The sequence below is a fragment of the Colius striatus genome, chromosome 3 (genome assembly GCF_028858725.1).
Source record: "Colius striatus isolate bColStr4 chromosome 3, bColStr4.1.hap1, whole genome shotgun sequence".
In the NCBI taxonomy this organism is placed as follows: domain Eukaryota; kingdom Metazoa; phylum Chordata; class Aves; order Coliiformes; family Coliidae; genus Colius; species Colius striatus.
In genome coordinates, this window is record NC_084761.1 from 3,093,306 (window position 1) to 3,114,291 (window position 20,986).

The 20,986-nt window shown below is 38.8% G+C and overlaps 1 protein-coding gene across 2 annotated transcripts in view; it reads left to right on the forward strand.

Moving 5' to 3' along the window:
* The window catches only part of KATNIP (katanin interacting protein), a 64,313-nt gene that overhangs the window by 22,677 nt on the left and 20,650 nt on the right, over positions 1-20,986 (forward strand). For both annotated transcript variants that reach the window (XM_061993555.1, XM_061993556.1), the window contains exons 12-17: positions 577-717; positions 5,882-6,776; positions 11,439-12,173; positions 12,721-12,929; positions 16,208-16,271; positions 19,739-19,916. In XM_061993555.1, the coding sequence (XP_061849539.1) occupies positions 577-717; positions 5,882-6,776; positions 11,439-12,173; positions 12,721-12,929; positions 16,208-16,271; positions 19,739-19,916 (2,222 nt within the window). The remainder of the gene's footprint in view (positions 1-576; positions 718-5,881; positions 6,777-11,438; positions 12,174-12,720; positions 12,930-16,207; positions 16,272-19,738; positions 19,917-20,986) is intronic.

The following is a 20,986-nucleotide window of genomic DNA, read 5'->3' on the forward strand; positions in this document are numbered from 1 at the left end:
CATGTTGGGAGTTTCTGTGATAGAAAATTACAAGCGCAGAGTCCTATATGTGGCTCTAAGGAATAAATCTGTAAGTGAAATCAGTTGTCTGCAAAGCCTGATTAAAACAGAGGCAGTGAAATAAAATTCTAGATGATTCCCCTATTCAGAGGGCAAAACAGAAGTCTAAGCACTGTAAGAAATCATAAAATGATTATAGTAGCCATTGTGCTCAGTGATCCCTTCTAGTGCCTGCAAAGCTGATTAGTTTGATTAAAATAAACTGGGCTTACTCTGACCCTGCAGTTACAAGGCATGGCAGGCTGCCTGTCAATTGTGAGTGTGCAGATGTCTTGCTGGGACAGCAAGCAGCTGACCTTTGTCTAATTGTCAGGTTGTTGTGAGCTGTCTTCCAGGTAGGAGAGTCGGATTCACTCTTTGGAAATGAGATGAAGGTTTTGCTCTTAGCGTCACAGATTTTATGGAATAGCTGTTTTTCTAATCAATGTCTATTTTTCTGTGGGGTGCTGAGGTAACTAGAACATCCTGCTTTAGGAGAAAGCGTATTAGTGACGTGCTGCTTGTGTATGTTTTTAGATCTCAAAGGAAAGCTTCCTTTGGATGTGCCCTTTCCATCCACCTGTCCAACTTTACTTTGTTATCCGCAATCCTGTTCACTCACGTGACTTTGGTCTATCCAAGATCAAGATTTGGAATTACAACACAACAACTCCCAGTGTAAGTAGTTGGTTTTTGTTTTTCCTCAGCTCCTCAGTATATCTGCTTTACCTTGTCTAAGGAAACATGATTTGATTGTCTTTCCAAAAGTATGAAATAAAAGTAGATGCCATTTTTGCCTAATAAAATAGGGAGCTAGGAGGGGCCTGTGGCTGCTGGGAAATTTGCCTTTGTCTTAATTGTTAAGTGGTAGCAATGTAAGCATTAATGTTTTCATAGGCACAGTGAACATTATCTTTCAAAGCTGTTACAAATCTCTAAAGACCTAATAAAATTCTTGCATATTCTGCCACTTAATCCTTTACTGTGGTGAGAAACAAAGATACAAAGGTAAGTGCATCTTAATATTTGTGACTTGCAGTTGTTTTATCACAATATAAACATGGGTTGAAACATGTATTTTCTCAGGTATATAAGTGTAAATCTACTGACTGTTGCTTGATTTAATTAAAAAGTATACTACCTGTGTGTTCCTAATAAAACAAGTGATGTAGTGTTGCAAGAGAGACATCTCATGGCAGATGGTCTCTTGTTTGTGTGTTTGAATGTCACCATGGAAATTATTCTTGTCTGTACACTGCAAAGTTAAGAAAAAAATCCCAGGTACTGGATTAAAGAGGATTTGCTGTCCTGGATTATAAATAAGAGGCTTTATCCCTCTGGTTTTGCTCTCATCTGTGTTCTTATATAAGCACATATGGTAATTTATATATATGGAAATGGCCATGGAAGGGACAGCTTAAACAAATTTACTGTAAAATGATTTATATTTATTTCCTGGAATTTTAATAGCTTTTTCTATTAAAATGTGAGCTACAGAATGTTCCATCATCATTAGAGAGTACAAAAGGGACTGCTGATTTTGGAAGTAATAGTATGATTTGTTATCAAACCTCTTGAATATAATAAAGGAAATACATACAAATGTATTTCTGTGTTTCAAGGCACTGTTTTTTTAATAAACTTCTATGAGGCAAGTTGTAAAAACCATTAGGAATATAATCCCATGGATTTTGGTGACAGTGCAGCACTCTATACTGACTAAAGAGATGTCTTATTACCCTTAAGTTGAAAGAATAACACAAAGCAGTTCTACCTAATTCTGTAATTTGTCATGAAGAAGCATTTTTCCTGAGAACTGTAAAGCCTAAAAATATTATTAGTTAACAATTTTATTCCTGCTAATATAAATCCAGAGCCAGATTTCTGGGGGGTTTTTTGGTAATCATTTTAACCTCTCTGCCTCAGAAACCACATAAGTGGGAGGTACTTGAATATTTCTTCAAATAATAGGCAAAAAATTAATCCAGGCCAGTACTTTTGTATGCTTGAAGTTTAGACATTGAGTCTGAATTAGAAAAACATGTCTGAAGGAAGCTGTAAAAGGCAGATGACATCATTGTTTTAGATTCCTTGATTCAAGGAGGATCTTGGAGAATACTTTGTCTTGCCTTTATTTACTTCAGATGAGATCTGCAAAAAAGGGGGCGATTTTTAGTCTGCAAGAAGAGATGAAGTGTAAGTTAAGGGCAGCCAGTTCAAGTTTGTTTGAAATATTCAGACATTTTAAAAGTAACTGGCTACAACCTTGAAATTGCTTTGTTACTTAATGCTGTTAAAACTCTCTTCATAAAATCCAATACAATGTCTATTGTATGTCTTCACAAATCACAGAATCACAGAATGTTAAGGGTTGGAAGGGACCTTGAAAGCTCATCCAGTGCAACCCCCTGCCAGGGCAGGACCAGCTAGAGTAGGTCACACAGGAACTGGTCAAGGTGGGTTTGAATGTCTCCAGAGAAGGAGACTCCACAGCCTATCTGAGCAGCCCCTGCCAGTGCTCTGTAACCCTCACAGGGAAGAAATTCGTCCTTGTATTTCTTTGAAACCTCTTGTGTTCCAGTTTATACCCATTGTCCCTTGTCCTATCATTGTCCATCACTGAGCACAGCCTGGCTCCGTCCTCCTGACACCCACCCTTTACATATTTGTAACCATTAATGAGGTCACCCCTCAGTCTCCTCCAGGCTGTGGAGTCCCAGCTCCCTCAGCCTTTCATCAGAAGGGAGATGCTCCAGTCCCTTCATCATAGAATCTGTGGATGGAATTAATAAGTAAATGCATGAAGGTCTTAGTTGCTCTCCAACAGGATCATTTTCTTCTTCAAGCAATTGCCTATATGCACGTTCCTCCCGTGTGTGTGTTCATGTCCCATCTCTTTTGTGGGAGATATTTCTGGTGTTGGACTGCCACTGGAGAGGATTGTCTGTAAGGATGCAGCAGCTTTGTTCCAGTAGAGTTGGGTTTATAGAAGAACTTTTTTCTTCAAGTTCTCGACTTCTTTGCTATTGCTGCTTCTTTCTCATGCTTCTATGAGTATCAGGCAGAGGCAACACCAAGTCCTCTGTCCAGGTATAATTTGCAGAAAAGTGCCTCTGGTTTTAAGCTTTGTCCTTCATGCACAAATAGCACTGAAATGACCAGAAACACCATCCCTGCTGCTTCACTGGAAAGCACTATCCCAGCAGGCACCCTGTGAGGGCTGAAGGTACAAGCTGGGAAAGAACATCAAGAGAAACTGTAGAACTATTTTCAGAAAGTCTTTTTTTTTTGTTTCCCTCTCTGCAGTTGATCATATCTACTTGCTTGTTCTGAGCCATTGTGCCATTCTAATTACTCTTTTGGGAATTTTCCTCTTTTGGGAGGAAAAAACCTGCCACGGATGAAGTATTCATTGTTTTCAGAGTGGCTTCTTGATGGAATTAATCATGAGGAAGGGATATCTCAAACCTCATGCTCAAGGAGAGTTAAACAGTGGTATTAAGGGAAATTAACCATTCTGTCAGTGTTTCTCACTGCATTTGACCACTGAGCAGTTGGGAAGGAATTGAATTTCATTCAAAGGAATGAGAAAGAGCAGTTCTTTGTACTGTGTTGGCATGTTTGTTCTTGGAGTCTGTGAGATCTCTTCATATTTTTCCTCCCTGAGCCTCAGTCTGCTGGGAATTTTGTTGCAAGAGATTTTCAGTAGCCCCTTCAAATAGATGGTTCATCTAAGCATATCAACTGTTATTAATGCCTGCCTCAGTCTGTCTATGATATCCTGATTCACTTTGATACAGCCCAGGCACCTCTTTTACTTCCTACAATACCAGTCCCAGACATTCCAAAACCTCAGAGAACGGGAAGTCATTTCCCACTGAGTGGAACAGTGATTTTGAAGTGACTGACCCTTTTCTGTGCTTGACTCTGTATTTCAGGGAGTATAATCACCACTATCTCATTTTGTAATGTTTTCTCTGTCTACCTATCCTCCTTCAGTACTGGTGGGTGGATTGGGATTCATTTCAAAGCATTGCTCTTAAGAGGTTGCTGATTTGAATTTGAAAAGATGGAATATACAAATTGACAAATACCTTTCGAAATACACATGTGTATGTTTCTGTGATTCCATGCAGTTGGTATCTGCGCCCAGGTAAAAAGATGAACTAAGGTTTGAGTAGAATAGCAGTAGAGGGTAGGGTATTATGTAGAGATGTTGCAGTTTTCCCAAATTCACCTGTGACTATTCAATATCTCCAGCATTTAAAGAGGACATTAACAATCCAGACAAAAAGAGATTAAAAAATTAACATTACTGATGCATCCTGATATTCTTTCTCTTCCCCAGCATAATTTCAGGCAAAGCCACGTAGTTAGTCTTTAATGTATATAATTACTAAAGTGTTTTGATCTCCAATTAGATTCATCGAGCACTGTCCTTGTTCAAGGGGAAAAAATATCATGTTTTATGGCCAAATGCATCAGTACAGACATAGAGCACTTTATGATGCTCTAGGAGTAACACAGGCAGCCATGACATAATGGCCAATTAAACTGAGTTTACAGCTGTTCACTGAGAAGTGAGTGAAGGTTATCTGTTTCTGTCAGGAATAGGTCTTGCATTCCAACACCTACTCCCCTTCTTCAACTGCAGCATTCTTGTGTGTCTGCATCTTCTGTTTTTCCCCTTCTCTATGTCAATAGCACATTTTTTGCCTCATACATAATATGATTTGGAAAGCAGTAGAATGGAAGCTATGAAGACTTGTAAGCTGTAGAGAATGTATGCAGGAGTGAAGAGCTGGAGACACTTGAAGGTGAAGGTTTTAGCTGGGAGTAGAGGAAAATTTAAATCAGTATTCAAGGAGAACTGACAACTGAGATGAGCAGGAGGGATGAAACTGAATCTTACTGCTTTCATGAAAAGCTTCTCAGTTTACATGAAAATAATGAAAGAACAGAGTATTTAAAGATTCCACATGATGGGCACATTAGTGAAATTTAGATGGCAGAAAGGAGATGGATTTTATCTCATCTTCTATATTTTCTTTCAAGATACCAATACTTTTGTCAAGGGTTAGCAAAGGTTAGGTGGAAACGATAAAGAGAATAGAAACAACGTTAGTTGCAACTTCAATGGAATAAAAAACCCAGCTTTTAGTGGGTGCCACAGAAAAGGAGAATATGGAGATAAAGTTTTGAGTGGCAGAGTTGTGTCTGAGATAAAAACCTTCTATTTAAAAGACTATTTAAGTGTTGGAATAGGCCATTAGGGCAGATGATTTGAAAACTGTTAAAAACAGATTTCTTCACAATGGTAGAGGTTATTTTGCTTTCTTCAGTGGAAAGAGATTGACTAGGTGGGTTTTTTTTAATGTCCTTTCCAGCCTTGTATTTCTGTAACTCTTTATAACTCTTTTTAACTCAAGTGGCTTTGATCTGGGGGGTGGTTCACTGTGGAACATGTCATGAAAGTGGCGAATCTTAGAGATGGTGAAGGAAAATGTGCCTCTGGGATTTATATCCTGATCAAATATAATTATGTGCAATCTAGGCTTCTTTGCTTAGGCTTTTCTAAGTGTTTAATCCTTGTCAGCCAAAATAGTTCGTAGTGTTAGCTAGAAGTGATTTTAGTCCTTTTAAATAAAAACCTTAAATGTTCCACAGGGGTTTTTATTAGTTTGAGCTTTTGATTAAAAAGTAGTCAAAAGCATGTTACTGGTAGGAGTTTTAGTTTTTTACATCTGCTTCCTGATGAAATGTCCAAATGTCAGAGTTCCAGGACAGGGATATCTAATGCTTTAACCTTTTAATTGAAATTTTCTTGCTTTTCTTTTTGTAGGAACTTGATATTGGAGCAAAGAAAGTGAAGTTGTATGTTGATAAGAACCTTGTATTTGATGGTGAATTAGAGAAAGCCTCTGGAAGTCTCCTCGCTGACCATAGCACTACAATTGACCTTTCAGATCACAGACAAGATCTATCTTTGTATTCTTCAAGTGAAAAGAAAAAAGTAGATGCACCTGCAGTCCCAGAGAAGAAAGCAGACCTACATTTTAAATGCTTACAGTCAAGCACTACTTCCCTAAACTGGAAATCTCTGCCAGAAGAAAATCTTCCAGAGCATAAGATGAACTCAGTCAGCTTTACAAAGAAAAATTTGCCTGAATTAGAGGTTGATCTAAAAGTGTTGCCATCTCAAGTTTGTATGAAAGATGCCAAAGAGAAGGCAACAGTACAAGCAGTTACTGAGCATGTTCAATCTGACGATGAACTTACTTTGAGCGAGCAAATGGAAAAGCTAACAGGAAGAAAATTGTCTGATTCTACAGGTGCAATTCCTTCTTGGTTACAGTCATCTTCCCAAATAGCAGAGACTAATCAAGGTACTTGCAATAAGCAGAGGCCTTCTTGGCTTATCACAGAACATTCTTCAGGGTTGGGATTTCAAACACAATCAGATGGAATAATGAGAAGCTTTTCAGATCTGACTGAGGAGGTCAACTGTCAGAGAAATGGACTGGGAAGATCCACTAGTAGAAGTGCAAGTCGAGACGAGAGGTCACAAATGATAGCCAGCAAGGATTGTGATGTGAGCTTGGACATCATAGAGAAACTTTCTAACAAAAATTGCTGCAGCTTACAGTACCCTACAAGTGGAAGGAGAAGTGTCAGATGTGTAAAAAAGGCAGGATTAAACACTACAAATCTTGGAGAAGATGAGTCCACTCTCAAAGGTAAGAGTTCACAACAGCAACCTTAGTGCAAGTGCTGACATGCTCTCTATTTTTCAGAGGCACAAAATCATTTTAGGTGGGAAGAGCCTTCTTGACACTCTTGGATTTATAGACAGGGGGATTTTTGTTTTGGTATTTGCAGTAGTCAGTTTTTCTCATTCACACTATGACCATGCTCAGATTCTCTCTCCTTGTCCTACACCTGATGTAAGATGCTCCTTTGCTGAAATATGTACCTTCTGAATCATGATGTGTTTTTAAATTCATTTGGAGAAGATAGAAGACTATCTTAAATTATATTCTAAAAAGTAACAGTCCTGCAGACAGCAATTGCTAATATCAACAATTCCTGCAAAATGATCAAGAGGAGTGTGACCTCAAAGTAGTGAGTAAATTTACAGAGTTTGTGTAATTTCTATTGTTCTCACTGAGGATACATGTTGAATATATTTATTCAGAGCAAATGGAAAACTGGCTTTATTTCCCTTCTCTGCTTATAACATTACATAGCTCTTTCAAACCTCTCCCTCAGACATCTCTGCTGATTTATGAAGAGTTTTCTCAGAACTTTAGCTGTGTTTTGCTCTATGCATTTGATTAGCTGTGTCATCCTTCTCCAAATCTTTTTTAGTTCATCTGGATCCTGTTGGAGGTGGAGGATTCAGATTTGTGTAGCTGTGTTCTGCCTCTGTCAGTAGCCAACAGTGTGTTCCCTGGGCAAAGTATGAGAACTGAGCAGGTTCTGAAGTTCCTGCTCTCTCCCAACCTTCAGCAGTCTATGACTAAGAAATTTTTGGGGTGTGGCTGTAATGGTTTTGTAATTAACTGTAAATAACATAAGAGTAGAATTTCTTATCCACAAGTTCCACTTTGTCTTGCTTTTAACCAACTTTTAGGGGTTTCCATTGCTCGGGATATATTTTTAATCTCCTTTTTTCAGTTTAAAGCCACGTGTCATTTGAACTCATTTTTGCACCCTTCATGCTTCTTTGGCTTTCTCTAATTCTTCAGCATTCAATAACTTATCTTAAATGAAGAGTCTAGCAAGATCTGAGGAGGAATTTCTTTGCTGACAGGGTTGCCCAGGGAGGTGCTGGAGTCACCATCCCTGGAGAGGTTTCAGAGCTGGGTAGATGTTGCACTAAGGGCAGTGGGCTGGTGGTTGATAGGGCAGGGACGGAGGCTGCACTCCATGAGCTTCAAGGTCTCTTCCAACTGAAACCATTCTGATTCTAATAAGGACAGAGAATTGAGAGAAGAGGTTAAAAAATTACAGATTGAAATGTTGGGACTATTTTAGCATCAGAACAGTCCATATCAAAGTGCAGCTTTGCTGTATATTGTATTTGGGAGCTTACATTAAAGTTACAGTCATAAAGAACAGGAAATTTGCCTAAATGAGGAATGCCAGTTCAAATCCTACAGCAGGTACTGCATGAGTTTTTCAAAGGTAAGGAGAATGGTTCTTTCTAAACTTACAACATCTGCATTTTTCCTTCTCTGCCCTCTGTGGAGAAAACAGCAATTTTATATCTGAAGCTATACCTCCAAGAAGAAAAAAGTATGGAAGTAGTTGGAATAAGTGTGATGTTCCCTTCACCCACCCACTCACCACACCCCTTTGCTGTTTCACACACTTTATAGTTTCTCTGTTAGATTAAAAACTTGTCAACAATATGGAAACTCTCAATAAATCCCACTTTAGTAATTTCTGTTTGGTTGTAAAAGTGGTAACAACTTAGGAATTTTAATATAAGCTTTAAGATGAGTGTTATCATGATTCTAATTAGAACATCCTCTATTTTGCTCAGAGCAAGTTTTGTCATCTGGTGCTTAAAACTCACGATACATGTTTGTCCCTGGGAAAATTGCATGCCATCTAGCAGCTTTTGTTCTCTCTGTACTGTACTGTGGAGGATAAAGCCATCTTCAAAGTGAAGCTGAGTGAGCATTAACAACAGCGAAACAGTTTGAAGTGCTTCCTAGGAGTGGTGAATTTTAATTGGTAGGGGGCTAGGGGAACTGTTTAATAGCAGTATGTGACAAAGGGGAGGCTGCACAAGCTCGTCTGCTGTGTCTCAGCGTGCCTTTGGTCACTAAAGACTAATGAGGAACCAGAAATTAGAAGTAGCACGTACACGCATACTTGGCTCGAGTTAATGTTGCTATAAAAACATACAATTATTCTTTGATAACTGCTTTAATGTGCAAAGCAAATGGTGGAAATATGCTGATAAAATTTGCAAACACCATATCATTTGGGGTATTATGAGTTAAGAAGATTGAAGAACTGCACAGAAACATGAACTTGAGGACTGGAGTAGTGGCAATGGAATGCAATTCACCAGTGCTGCTTGCAGGGTCATTTGGGGACTAATAACAACCAAAAAAAATTAAGTTGTAAGCTGAGTAATAATCAATTTCAAATGACTGAGGAAGAGAAGGATCTTAGTTGAGTAGTTGATAACAGATTGCCTATGAAATGCTGGAGTGACGCAGGTGTGATTATAGCAGTGCCCTTCGAGGATGCACCTATCAGCAGAGGCATCTCTCTTAGGTTGGGAAACGTTAATATCTTAACACAGGAGCTTGTGAGATGTCAGTTGTAAAACTGCTGTTCTGATCATCTGTTTTCAGGAAAGCTGATTACAAAGTAGAACAGATACAGAACAGAGCTTTTGGAATGATTTGGGAAATGAAGCGTGTGATTGCAGCATGGAAATATGATTGCTATTTATAACTGCAGGGGCAAAAAATGAGAGTAACACAACAGAGAGAAAGAAAAGTGTTGCCCCCAAATGTGGTTTAGTAAAGTTTTGAGAGGAATAGTATGGTGTGTGTTTCGCCAGCAGAAGCAGGATAAGAGACTTGGTGTTTCAAGATACTCCTACTAAACCCACAGGGAAGACTCGTGTTTGAGGTGTCATTATTTCTGGACTATGGGATAGCATCCATCAAACAATCCTCTTCATACTCTTTATCTACATGCAGAGTTTATTGTTCATACTGCTTCAGTAACAATAAGGAATTTTAGGTTAAAAAAGAAGCCAGACCCTGTAACCCTTCAGCCAGTGCCCTCTACTTTTAAGTTGTTGTCTGCTTTCCTTTCAGAGCTCCACTTCTCCTGTTGTCACTCCTTAAAGTAGCTAACAAACCTTTAACCTCCCATTGAAAATCGCTGCTGTTGAACTGCTGTAGAAGTGCTTCAGAGTTGTAATCTCTGTACTGCTTGAAGTACTTAACATTTAAAGTAGAATTTTAAAAGAAAGAATGGAAAATAAACCCCTGTGAAACAACAAAAGCCAATGGATGTCAGATACTCTTTTGTGCATGCTCATCCTGAAATCTGCAAGCTTTGACATTTTAAAGTGGTAAATATATATGCAATGTCTTCCTTGGGCAAATTGTGAAGAACTCTTTGGGATCACTCACCTCATAAATATCTGTATGGACAATGGTTTGAACAAGAAAGTGACTTATAAATGGCTGATCTCTGAAATATGTACCTTCTGCTTCTTATCTGCATTTCCTTTGTGGGGTAAGGAGGGATGGCCAGGTTGGTCTCCAGCCTTTCAGTCTGTAAGACAACCCTCTTTCAGGTACTTTCCCATCTGTTTGAAAGCTCTAATTTTTATCTCACTTGTCTCTGGTGTAAATGATTATTGGCCATACATATATTAGGAACATCGCTTCTTTCCTGGTGTTTCCTAAAACAAAGTTAAAAGTTAGTCTTGAACAGTCTTTTGGGAACACATTATTTGCATTTTACAACAATTGGTATTTATTCTTGATAGCCATTTGTTTTAGTATCCACTCAAGTACATTGTTGAGAAGTAAAATCTAGCCCATGGGCCTGTAATTGTTTAGTACTTCTCATGCTTTTCTTCATTTGTTTGGAGAAAATACATAAGTGACAGCTTTATTGAAAATCTTTGTTATTATCTAGTTTTCATTGTTTTGAGATGGAAATTAAGCAGCTCCCCAGTGCATTCACAAGGGGATCATGCTTTTCTCCCACTGTGCCCCTCTGATTTGTTGTCCCTACTGCATTCTCCTTAGATGTACTTGGTCATTATCCCCCTTCTACATTTCACACTTGCTAAAAAGTGAGAAAAATGTTTGGCCATTACCTGCCTCGAATGCAATGCTCACCTCATCCTCCCGGTATGCTGAACCTACTTCTCTTTTTTCTTTATACACACATGGCTGATTTTGACAGGAAGCTTTTCTCTGTTGTAGTTTAGAAACTTAAAACAGTTCAGCCATTTCCAAGTGTTTGAAAGATGTTCTGCAGAAATGCAGCCAGATGATTTAAACCACAGTGACAGCCACACAATAAGTATCACTGGGCAAAATCCCAAGTTCTCTAAGTATTGAGTCAAGAATTTGCAGTCTCAAACTTAGTTGCATTTTATGTCTTAACATGTGCTCTGCTCTTCAATAGTTAAACGTGATTGTTTTGTTAAGCTAAATGGGGAAGGGAAATTGGGACATGTTGCCTTCATAACAGAGAGGCAAAATAAAAGTGCTGCTGTGACAGAATTTCACTGTCAGAGAACACGAATATACCCAGCATAGTTCAGGAAAGTCTGTGTTGTAGTTGTTTCCTTCCAGTCCTGTTTATACATTAAATGCTGTGTGTTGGTTTTTTTTTTTTTTCAGATGAAGACTTTTCTATCAAGGACATAGCAACCTCTAGAGCAAAGTGGCACAATGAACAAGAACACAGTCTGCAGGAGTCTTGGAACTCTTTGGTGAAGTTTAATTATTCCCATCGCGGGCGAATCTCTAACATGGATTTTCAAGGGGATATCTTCGATGAGTTTCTCCATCAACAGAAGATCAACCGGCCTGGAGAACATCAGCAAATGAGAAAAGAGGGACCACAAACAGTACCAAAAAGACAAGAAGAAGAAAATTCTGTGGAGACACACAATGGAAGTGACTTTAAAATTCCTGTTTTACCTTATGGGCAGCACTTAGTGATAGACATTCGAACGACATGGGGAGACAGACATTATGTTGGTCTTAATGGAATTGAAGTTTTCAGTTCTAAAGGAGAGCCTGTTCAGATTTCAAAAATAACAGCTAATCCACCTGACATAAATATTTTACCAGCTTATGGCAACGATCCCAGAGTAATAACCAATCTAATTGATGGGGTAAATCGGACGCAGGATGATATGCATCTCTGGCTGGCACCATTTACCCCTGGAAAACCTCACTTCATCTTTATTGACTTTGTGAATTCCTGTCAAGTAGCGATGATTAGGATTTGGAATTATAATAAATCTCGCATACACTCTTTCAGAGGTGTGAAAGACATCGTAATGGTGTTGGATGAACGCTGCATCTTTAAAGGTGAAATTGCGAAAGCTTCAGGGACCTTGTCTGGAGGTATGCTGTCATTTCTGGTTTTGCTTTGTTGAAAACAGCAGGACAATACAAACAAACACATTTAGCTTGTTTGTTATCGCTTTTCCACTTCAAAACAAGTTTGTATGGTATTTAGTCCTTTTAATTTCAAAGCCTAATGCAAAACCCACTAATGCATTCTTCAGTGTTACAGTGAATTTTAGCAGTGTATAGAGCTAATCTCTATCTGTCTCAGCAACTAGAACATACTTCAATAACATCAGATAGTGACTAGATGCAGATTTTTACTTCTTTTCACAGATACAATCTTTTGGAAAAGATGATAGTGAAGCTTTTTTACCCACTTTCTTTTATATGTGTTTGAAATTTGACTGAGTTTTCTAGGTTTTTCTACTGTGCAGCATAAGATTGAGGATGAGCATATTAATTGTCTTAGTAGTCTGTATGAATTTACTATGTATTATCTTTAAACTACTGCAAATTCAATGTAAAGAACCAAAAATACCTATTATCACTCTATATATCCCTTTGTGTACTTTCTGACTTTAATTCTGTATGTTGCCTTCAGCTCCAGAGCACTTTGGGGATACTATATTGTTCACTACTGATGATGATATTCTTGAAGCTATATACTGCTATGATGAACCATGTGATGGACAAATGGAAAATGCCAACTCCTTGGGATATGAGGAAGAGCTAAAGAGGCCAACAACTGCTGATAGGGAGGGAAATGAAAGACCTTTTACACAAGCAGGGTTAAGAACAGAGGATCAACAGGTAGGGGCCTCTCTGTTCAGAGCTCTCTAGAAATATCTTTCTGAAACATGTCATGGAAGCAGTGGACACTGATTTCTGTGATGGAGTAAAGCTCTGCAGAAGAACTAATACAGCTGTCTATTTTAAAGGTTTTTTTTTTTTTTTTACCAGCTCAATAATTTGTGCAAATCTTTTAAGCTCAAAAAGTCCTCCCAATTTTTGTTTCCCTGCTTATTTAATAAGACTGTAAGGAGGACTACACTAGATTGTACATATGTTTTTTTATTTGCTTACTTGGATGTAGATTGGAGGGTACTCTTTTTCATTTAAGTATTCCTGAAGATTTATGCCACTGTCAGTGATGCTTACCATACAGTTATTCATGCAATGGGTAACTCTGCTCCCTGTCACTCTAAACCAAAGATTTTTCTGTTTACTCTTGTTTGTTTCTTCCTCCACAAATTGTCTTATGTGAGAAGGATCTCCACCACTCAACCCTCTCCTTAATTTTTCCTCTTTCCTTTTTTTGACTAGCATCTCCACAGGTCTCTGTGCTTTTTGTAGCATAAAAATGCCCCTTTTTTATTCCATAAAGATTAAGTATTTTACCACTTGGAAGAAGATTGTATTTTCAAGCACTGGAGCCTTGCCTCATACCATTCCAGGCCGACAGTCCAGTGTCTGAGCAAAGGTCCTGCAAAATTTTCGGCTCAAGATGCTGTGAGGCAGTCTTTGAGCTGATTTCCATCAGCTTTTATACCTTCTTAGAGTCTTCATGAGCACCTACTGTTGCTTCAAGAACATTATTTTTTCCTACAGGACACACCCTTAGTTCTAAGTGTGTAACAAAATCCAAAGCTGAATCAATCCAAATTCCATCTGATTCAGCTAAGGTGCTCCTAGTGATACATGATTCCTCATGAGCCTTGTGCTATAGTCAAGCCTGTTGGCTTGTTAGACAAAGGGAAATGTCCTAATACTGGAATTTGATCTTGCTCTTAGGATCATGGGTTGGTTACTAACCCTTTGGCTTCCCCAATGCTAGTTAACATTGGCAACAGTAATTTTGGTTCCATCTTTGCTTGCAGTATCTTCAACTGCTCAGGACACCTAATGCAGTGCAGGGTTTCATTAATACAAATTGAAGTTCACCTTTTTTTCTTGATCACTTGTTTACTGTGAGCATTTGTCAAGACATTTTCCATTGCAGAAGCCTAGACCTGGACTATCTGGTCCTTACTCAGAGCCTCTGCCTTTTATTTTCTGTCATCTGAGATGCTCTTCATATTCCTAACTCTGAAACATGCTATATCAACAATGGAATAAGAAAAGCTGTTGTGCCTGAGCCATTGATCTCCTTGTCATTTTGTATTTGCTGGTACCATCAAGATTTCGTAGTTGGATGCTTATGCTACTGGAATAACACAGATCTACTAGATGATTTGTCTTCCCCAACATTATGTTGTCATTCAGACTAATACTGGGTTTGAACAATCTCTACCTGTTGATTATTCACCCATTTTTCCTGTAGCATGATCGGTGGATGAACTTTTCAAAAGCTCCTATGGAAGTCTTTTACTTTCTCTTCAGTATTATCCATGGTCACATGTCTTTCTCATGAGTTCAGTAATCCTTAACTTGTCAACTTTTATAGCAGATCAGACCTTTAACTAGTGCATTTGACCCAACTCTGACTGTGGCCAGAAGTGGATGCCTAGGGAGAATGTAAGAACAGAGCAAAAATGCAGTGCTGTTTCTCTGAAACAATCTTCCTACTTTCTGTTGCTTTTCCAATAATTCCTGTACTATGGTGTTATTTTGTTCTAGCCACAAGGCTCTAAGAACACAGGTAGGGTCATGTTCACAAGCAGAACTAGCTGAAATAGCAGGAAATTAGACTGAATCTGAGAGAAAAGGTCATGAGCACCAATGGAATGAAGGATCTTACTAGCCAAGAAAGAAGGAAGAGGGAGAAAGAGGTGATAAGGTGACAAGGCACAGATGATTTAGGGCTTACAAAGGAGGGTGTTACTCTACATTCCATAAAACCAGTAACTGCTGTGTCCTTGGGTTTTGATACTCCATGGAGTTGCAGTTTTAATTCCCAGGCTGATCTTTTAAACTTGTTCTGAGGAAAAGGCATCACACATCAAAGATAGTCACTGTTTTGCAAGAAAAGTACCCCCAGTAGGAGATTTTTTTTTCAACCTTCTCTAAGTTATCTGTGTGTGTTTATTTCAGTGCAGTTCTTGTTCAGTTTGAACTACTTGACTGCCTCAAGGACATTTACTACTACATGAAGTATATTGCAGTCTGGAAACATACTCATATGAGATCCAGGATATCAGTGGTTAGACTGCAGAGACTAATGTGGCAGTAGAAGAAAAACACTGACAAGTCTTTAAGCACAGTGTAGGTCCATTTGATGTGTTCTGGATGACAGGAAGTCTGGATGATGAATGAAACTACAGAAAAGGAGTCTAGACTTCTAGTTTCCTATTTGGCTTTTTTACTACTAATGAGGACTGAGCTAGTGGTTTTGTAGAACTACATAAAATAATGCTGAAATTTCATTCTAATCTGCACAATACTGTGTATGTGCCTTTTTATCATGCACACTCACTGAAATGAAGTGTATCTGCAACCTTTAGCAGTTGTCCTTTGTCTTTACTACCCTAATTGCCTCAGTATGATCAGCAAATTTTGTCATCTACTTGTTCAATTTCTGGTTTGCTTTGTTGAAGAGCACAGGCTATTATTAATTAGTATTGTCAAAGAACAAATGTAAGCTTCTCAGGACAAGTTTGCTTGTTTGTTCTGCCTCTTGATTCTTGAGAAGTGGCACTCTCTGAGGTTTTAACTTCCTTCCAGACTTCTTGTCTCTGCAATGTATTTGCAATGTGTTTCAAATACATATCATTTGCTAATGGCAGTCTGAAGATAGAGTGACTTAAGGATTTCAGCCTCTTTAAGAATGGGTAGCCCACACTAGGGAGTCACTCATTTAACAGTCCTATATGCACTGACAAAAAAAAAACCCTAATAATCATGACTTTCTGAGGATACATCTGATCTTCTGCATTTTGGGGCATGTTTTCCATTATTTGCAGGATAGCTTGGGTGGTGAGGCAAAGAGGAGACTGACATGCAAAAGGTTGGATATAAAAAGAACAAAAACCCAGAACAAAAGCAAGAGAACAGAGGACAATCCCCCATCAACCCCCCTCCACTTCATAAACATATGCCTGTGATGTATATATGATATGCATGCTCATTGCACCTGTTGGTTTACTTTTTAGGTTCAAGAGCTAGACCCTTTCCCTGAACGTATACCTAAGGAATCAGGAATATTTACTGGAAAATGTAAGTTCTTACATTTACTTCTTGCTTAACCACCCCCCTGACATGTTATCAAGGAGGATCTGGTTTGTCAGAGCTGTACAAAACTTTGTGACAGATGTCAGCTCTGCAAAAAGAAGAATAATTGAATATTCAAGGCAAAAGCTTTGTTTACTATGGTATTTAGAACATTATATCCTAACAGTTGGCTTTCAATCTCAGAGAAATAACACTAGCCATTTGCCTAGTCCCTGAATGGGATTTGTAATAGCTGTGTCCTTTACCCAGTAATTCCTTCCCAATCCTATGTATTTATGTAGACTGACAAAACTGACAACAGAAACTCTCCAGTGAAGCTAGACCAGAGTGGTATATCCATACTTAAAGGACCTGATTTCTTTATCCTCTGTAAAACCTATTTTCCGTGGGCCCTCAAGTAATTGTCCACAGAGCTTCTGGATGACCCAGGGGTTTTCAGTATCAATTCCTGGTCCTTTGACCACAAGAGAAACTGGGTTCTAGGGTCTGGCATAAAGTCTTTAGCAACCTGTGTTGTGTTCTCTGAAAATACACACAATGCTGTGGCTTAGACAGCTGAATGTCTGTGAAGTATACCTTTGATCTGTACCTAGATCCCAGAAGTTTTATCTATGAATGAGCCTGTGATCATATCTGTGAACTTAAGATGCTTTTTTTCTCCTTCCATTTCTCAAAGTGAGTGAAAAAACATTTGAGGGTGTGATTCAGAGTTCAGCAGATACAGTCTCTCACACTGACAAGATACTGTTCATCAGCTGATTGGACTGACTTGTCTCTACCAGATGAAGAGGTCCTGATATCCATGAGCAGGGAAAAAGCTGGAGAAAACTAGTTGTGTTTAAGGAAGGGATTCTGTGTCTTATGAGATGCAAAAGAAGCTCCAATTTAGTCTCAGAAAAAAAACCCCCAAGCCATTAATTGATCAGAGGACTGTGTGTGACCTTACACAAAAGCAGAAAAACAACTAGGAGCTATACCTTCATGATGCTAACGATTTTTGCATGGTCTGTCCTGCCTGTGTATTTTGTTCCTTGTACTTCTTATTCTGTGTGGTGGTCCCTTAGACCACCTCTTGCTTCTCATTCTGACAAATTACTGGCAATTGTGCAAAACTTAGGGTGGGTACTGCCTTTTCCACCTGGGGCTCCTGGTAATAAATTGGCTTGGAGTTACTGATTTATATCCTTGACTCCTTGTGGGTAGTTTTCTTCTCTTTCATCCTACTACCAGTCATAATATCAAGGAGAAATAGTGCCTCAAAGTGTGATGGCCACTGGTACAAAGTCCAGCTAGTGGCTAGCTACTAGAGATGTCCTTCAGGGATCAGTACTACTGTAGTCTACACTGATTCATGTCTTATTTTTCAAAGAACCTGAATGATGGGATAAAATGCAATCTCAGCAAGGTTGTGAATGAAAGCAAACAGAAAAGAATGAGAGGTTGCTAAGCTGGAGGTTGAGGCTATTGTTCAGAGGGACCTCAACAGGCTGAAAAAATTGTTACCTCATCATGTTACCTTGTGTAACCTCATGAAGTTCAGGGCAAATGCAAAGACCTGCCTGTGGGATGTAGTAACACTTGCCACAGGACAGGCTGGGAGCCAGGTTGCTAAGACAGTGGCATGCACTGAAGGGCCTAAGGTCCTTGGAAGACAAAAGTTTAACAAGAGTCAGCAGTGTGACCTTTCAGTAAAAGCAGCCAGCTGCCTGCTGGGTTATGAAATCAGAGTGCAGCCAGCAGGGCAAGGAAAGGGCTTCTGTCACCATATTTAACACCTATAAGACTGTATTTGGAGCACTGTGTTAAGTATGGAGCTCCCTAGAACAAGAAGAATATTGTGTGAGTCCAGTGGAGGAAGCTAACCAAGCTGGTCAGGCAGCTGGAATATCTGCCTTGTAAGGAAAGTGTGAGAAAGCTGGGTTGATTTACTCATTCTGGAGGAGAAAATGTGAAGGGGAGATCTTACTGTCTATAGTTATTGGAAGGGCATAGAAAGGACAGGTCCAGGTAATTCTCAGGCATAGAGTTAGGAATGGGTTGAAAGGCAGCACAAACAACAAAGTAGAATACAAGAGGTTTTTTTCACCCTGAGGACAAACACTGAAACAGGAGAAAGGTTTTGAAATCTGCCAGGCTTGGAGACATTCAAACTTCCACTGGATGAGCTCCTGAGAGACCTGATCTAATGGACTTGCTCTGACCCTGGAGTTAAACTAGAGGTCCCTTCCACCCTGTACCATTCAGAGCTTCTATGAAGGCATTGGCATGGTGATGTGAATACTGAACTTTGTGTGGATAGCTGCTTCACCCTATCTTTGCCCTTTTGTTTAAAGATACACTCTATTTTTGCCTGAAAACACTTGCATGCTTGTACACTAAGTGACATTAGTCTTAGCAAAGGCCTTGGGAATAGCTTCTAATATTAATGCTGCCATAGCTCTAAACTTGTCATCTAATAAAACTATTTCTTAGTGTCCTTGCAAATGGTAATGAGATCTTACACCCAAGTGAATTTCTGTGTATATCAAGACGTAGTCTCGTGTAAATTGCTACGACTGTTTAGAGGTAATTGGGCTGGAGAGCTTAATAGGTTTAATGCTTGTTTGTTTTCCAGGCCATCATGACTACTGGTGCTTCTTTAGACATTATCCAACCTGATTATTTCTGGGCTTCTGGAATGTGTGGAATGAGAAATGTTTTTAATTTCCAGTGATGGATTTTTGTGGCACCTGATGAGACTGGAATATTACTTGTTACATCTGTGTATGCTAATGATATTCTTTTCAGTAAGACATGAAGCAGGTGGATCTGAAGATAGATGCACAATCTTTTGTCTGGCCAATTTTTCATTCCTGTTTATTTTCTGGAGATGCAGGCTAATCATCATTGCTGCTTTTTACTTATGCTGCCCCATTAAAATACTTCCACATGTTCAGTTGTGATGTGAAGACAGTAACTTACATGCATTAGTAAACCAAATTTGGTTTTTTATGAGTTCTCTAAGAATTTATAGATTTATGAGAGACTGGATTTATATGAAACTGTAAAGTCATTTAGCCAGCAAAAGGTGATAGATAGACTTCAGACTAATAGGTCTGCATAATCACAGTGTCTGTCATGTAACTGCTTAACTGTGTCATTGAATTACTGTCAGTCTACAGTCTAAGTAATGAGACACTTGATAGCATGCTTAATTAGGAGATGTATAGTTACAAGTGAACAAGATGTTGGTAGCCCACTAAAGGGGTCTATCACAGCTTTACAGAAGATATTGTGCTATTACATGGAGGTAAGCATGCAGACCAGGAAGCATCCACATACAGTATGGAAAGTAGTTTAAACCATACACGTACTGCTAATCACTGGGGCTTGCATGCATGTGTATATTAGCTCTGTACTTCAAACTAGTTAAGACATATATAGATGTATTACATGTGTATTCTTTTATGTAGGCCTGCAACTGAATTTTACCATGACCTGGGGAGACTCTCATTACCTTGGGCTGACAGGACTTGAAGTGATAGGAAAGAATGGTCACGCATTAAAAATAAGTGCAGAACAGTTATCTGCTTCACCACAAGACTTAAATGATCTGCCAGAGTATGCAGGAGATTCCAGAACATTAGAAAAGTAAGTAGCAAAGAAGTTGGATTGGGCAAGAATTTTCTGCAGGGCTCTATTTTATTTGTTTTTAATCTTTGTGTCTGTTGTTTCCACCAACAGTTTTGGAGTTCATCAGTTTTGGATGTGTTTTACATTCCATACCCACCTGGACAAGTTCCTGTGTGACCTACTCTAGGTGGTCTTGCTCTGGCAGGGTGGTTGGACTGGATGATCTTTTGAGGTCCCTTCCAACCCTTGAGATTCTGTGATTTACATCTATAAAGTGACAGAACTGTATAAACTTTTATTAACATATGTTAATGTGAACGTGATTTTCATCCCATCACTGCTCATTCTTGGATTACACAAGATACCCAGGAACAGTTTGTTGCAGAAACATGAATGAGATATTTCCAAAGGATGGTATTTGATTTAGGAGATGATAACATGCCTTATTGGTATCTCTGCTAAGGACTTTCCAGGAAGAAATGTGGGTGTTCTGTAGCATCTGTCTATCTATAAGCAGTGATATTTATGCAGGACTTCTGGATAATTTCAAGGATAATTTTCAAGTTATCAAAGGGTGAGAATGTATTAGGGAATTGCACAAATAAGTGCCATTCTTTTGACAGTTCTGCAGCATTTTTTTTCCCAGTTCCAGTGAAGTTCTGATTCATTAACAAATATACTTCTTCAAACTAACTTGTACCTCCTAAACAGTAGCAACACAGGAATTAGAGGCTGTAGGTCTGGAGAGGACTTGACATTTGGTTGTTATTGAAGCTGTATCCTGTTGTTTCTGAATCATACCTCCATTTTAAAGCATATTTCCCACTATAATCCTGTCCTCTGGCATGTTTATGGTCTGTGAATAGGATTATGGAATAGAACTTTTCAAAGTCCTGTTGGGTCTTCCTTAGATGTTGTATGTATGTGTACACTAGCTCTTTTCTTTCTAATTTCTGCCAATCTGACTAATACATGTGTCAAGTGTACTAGTATAAAATTCTTCAGGTCTTCTGCCTATTTGTATAAGAAACATCTGGAGGCATCAAGGTTTAAGAAACCTTCCCATGAGATCTCCTATGAGGAAGAGA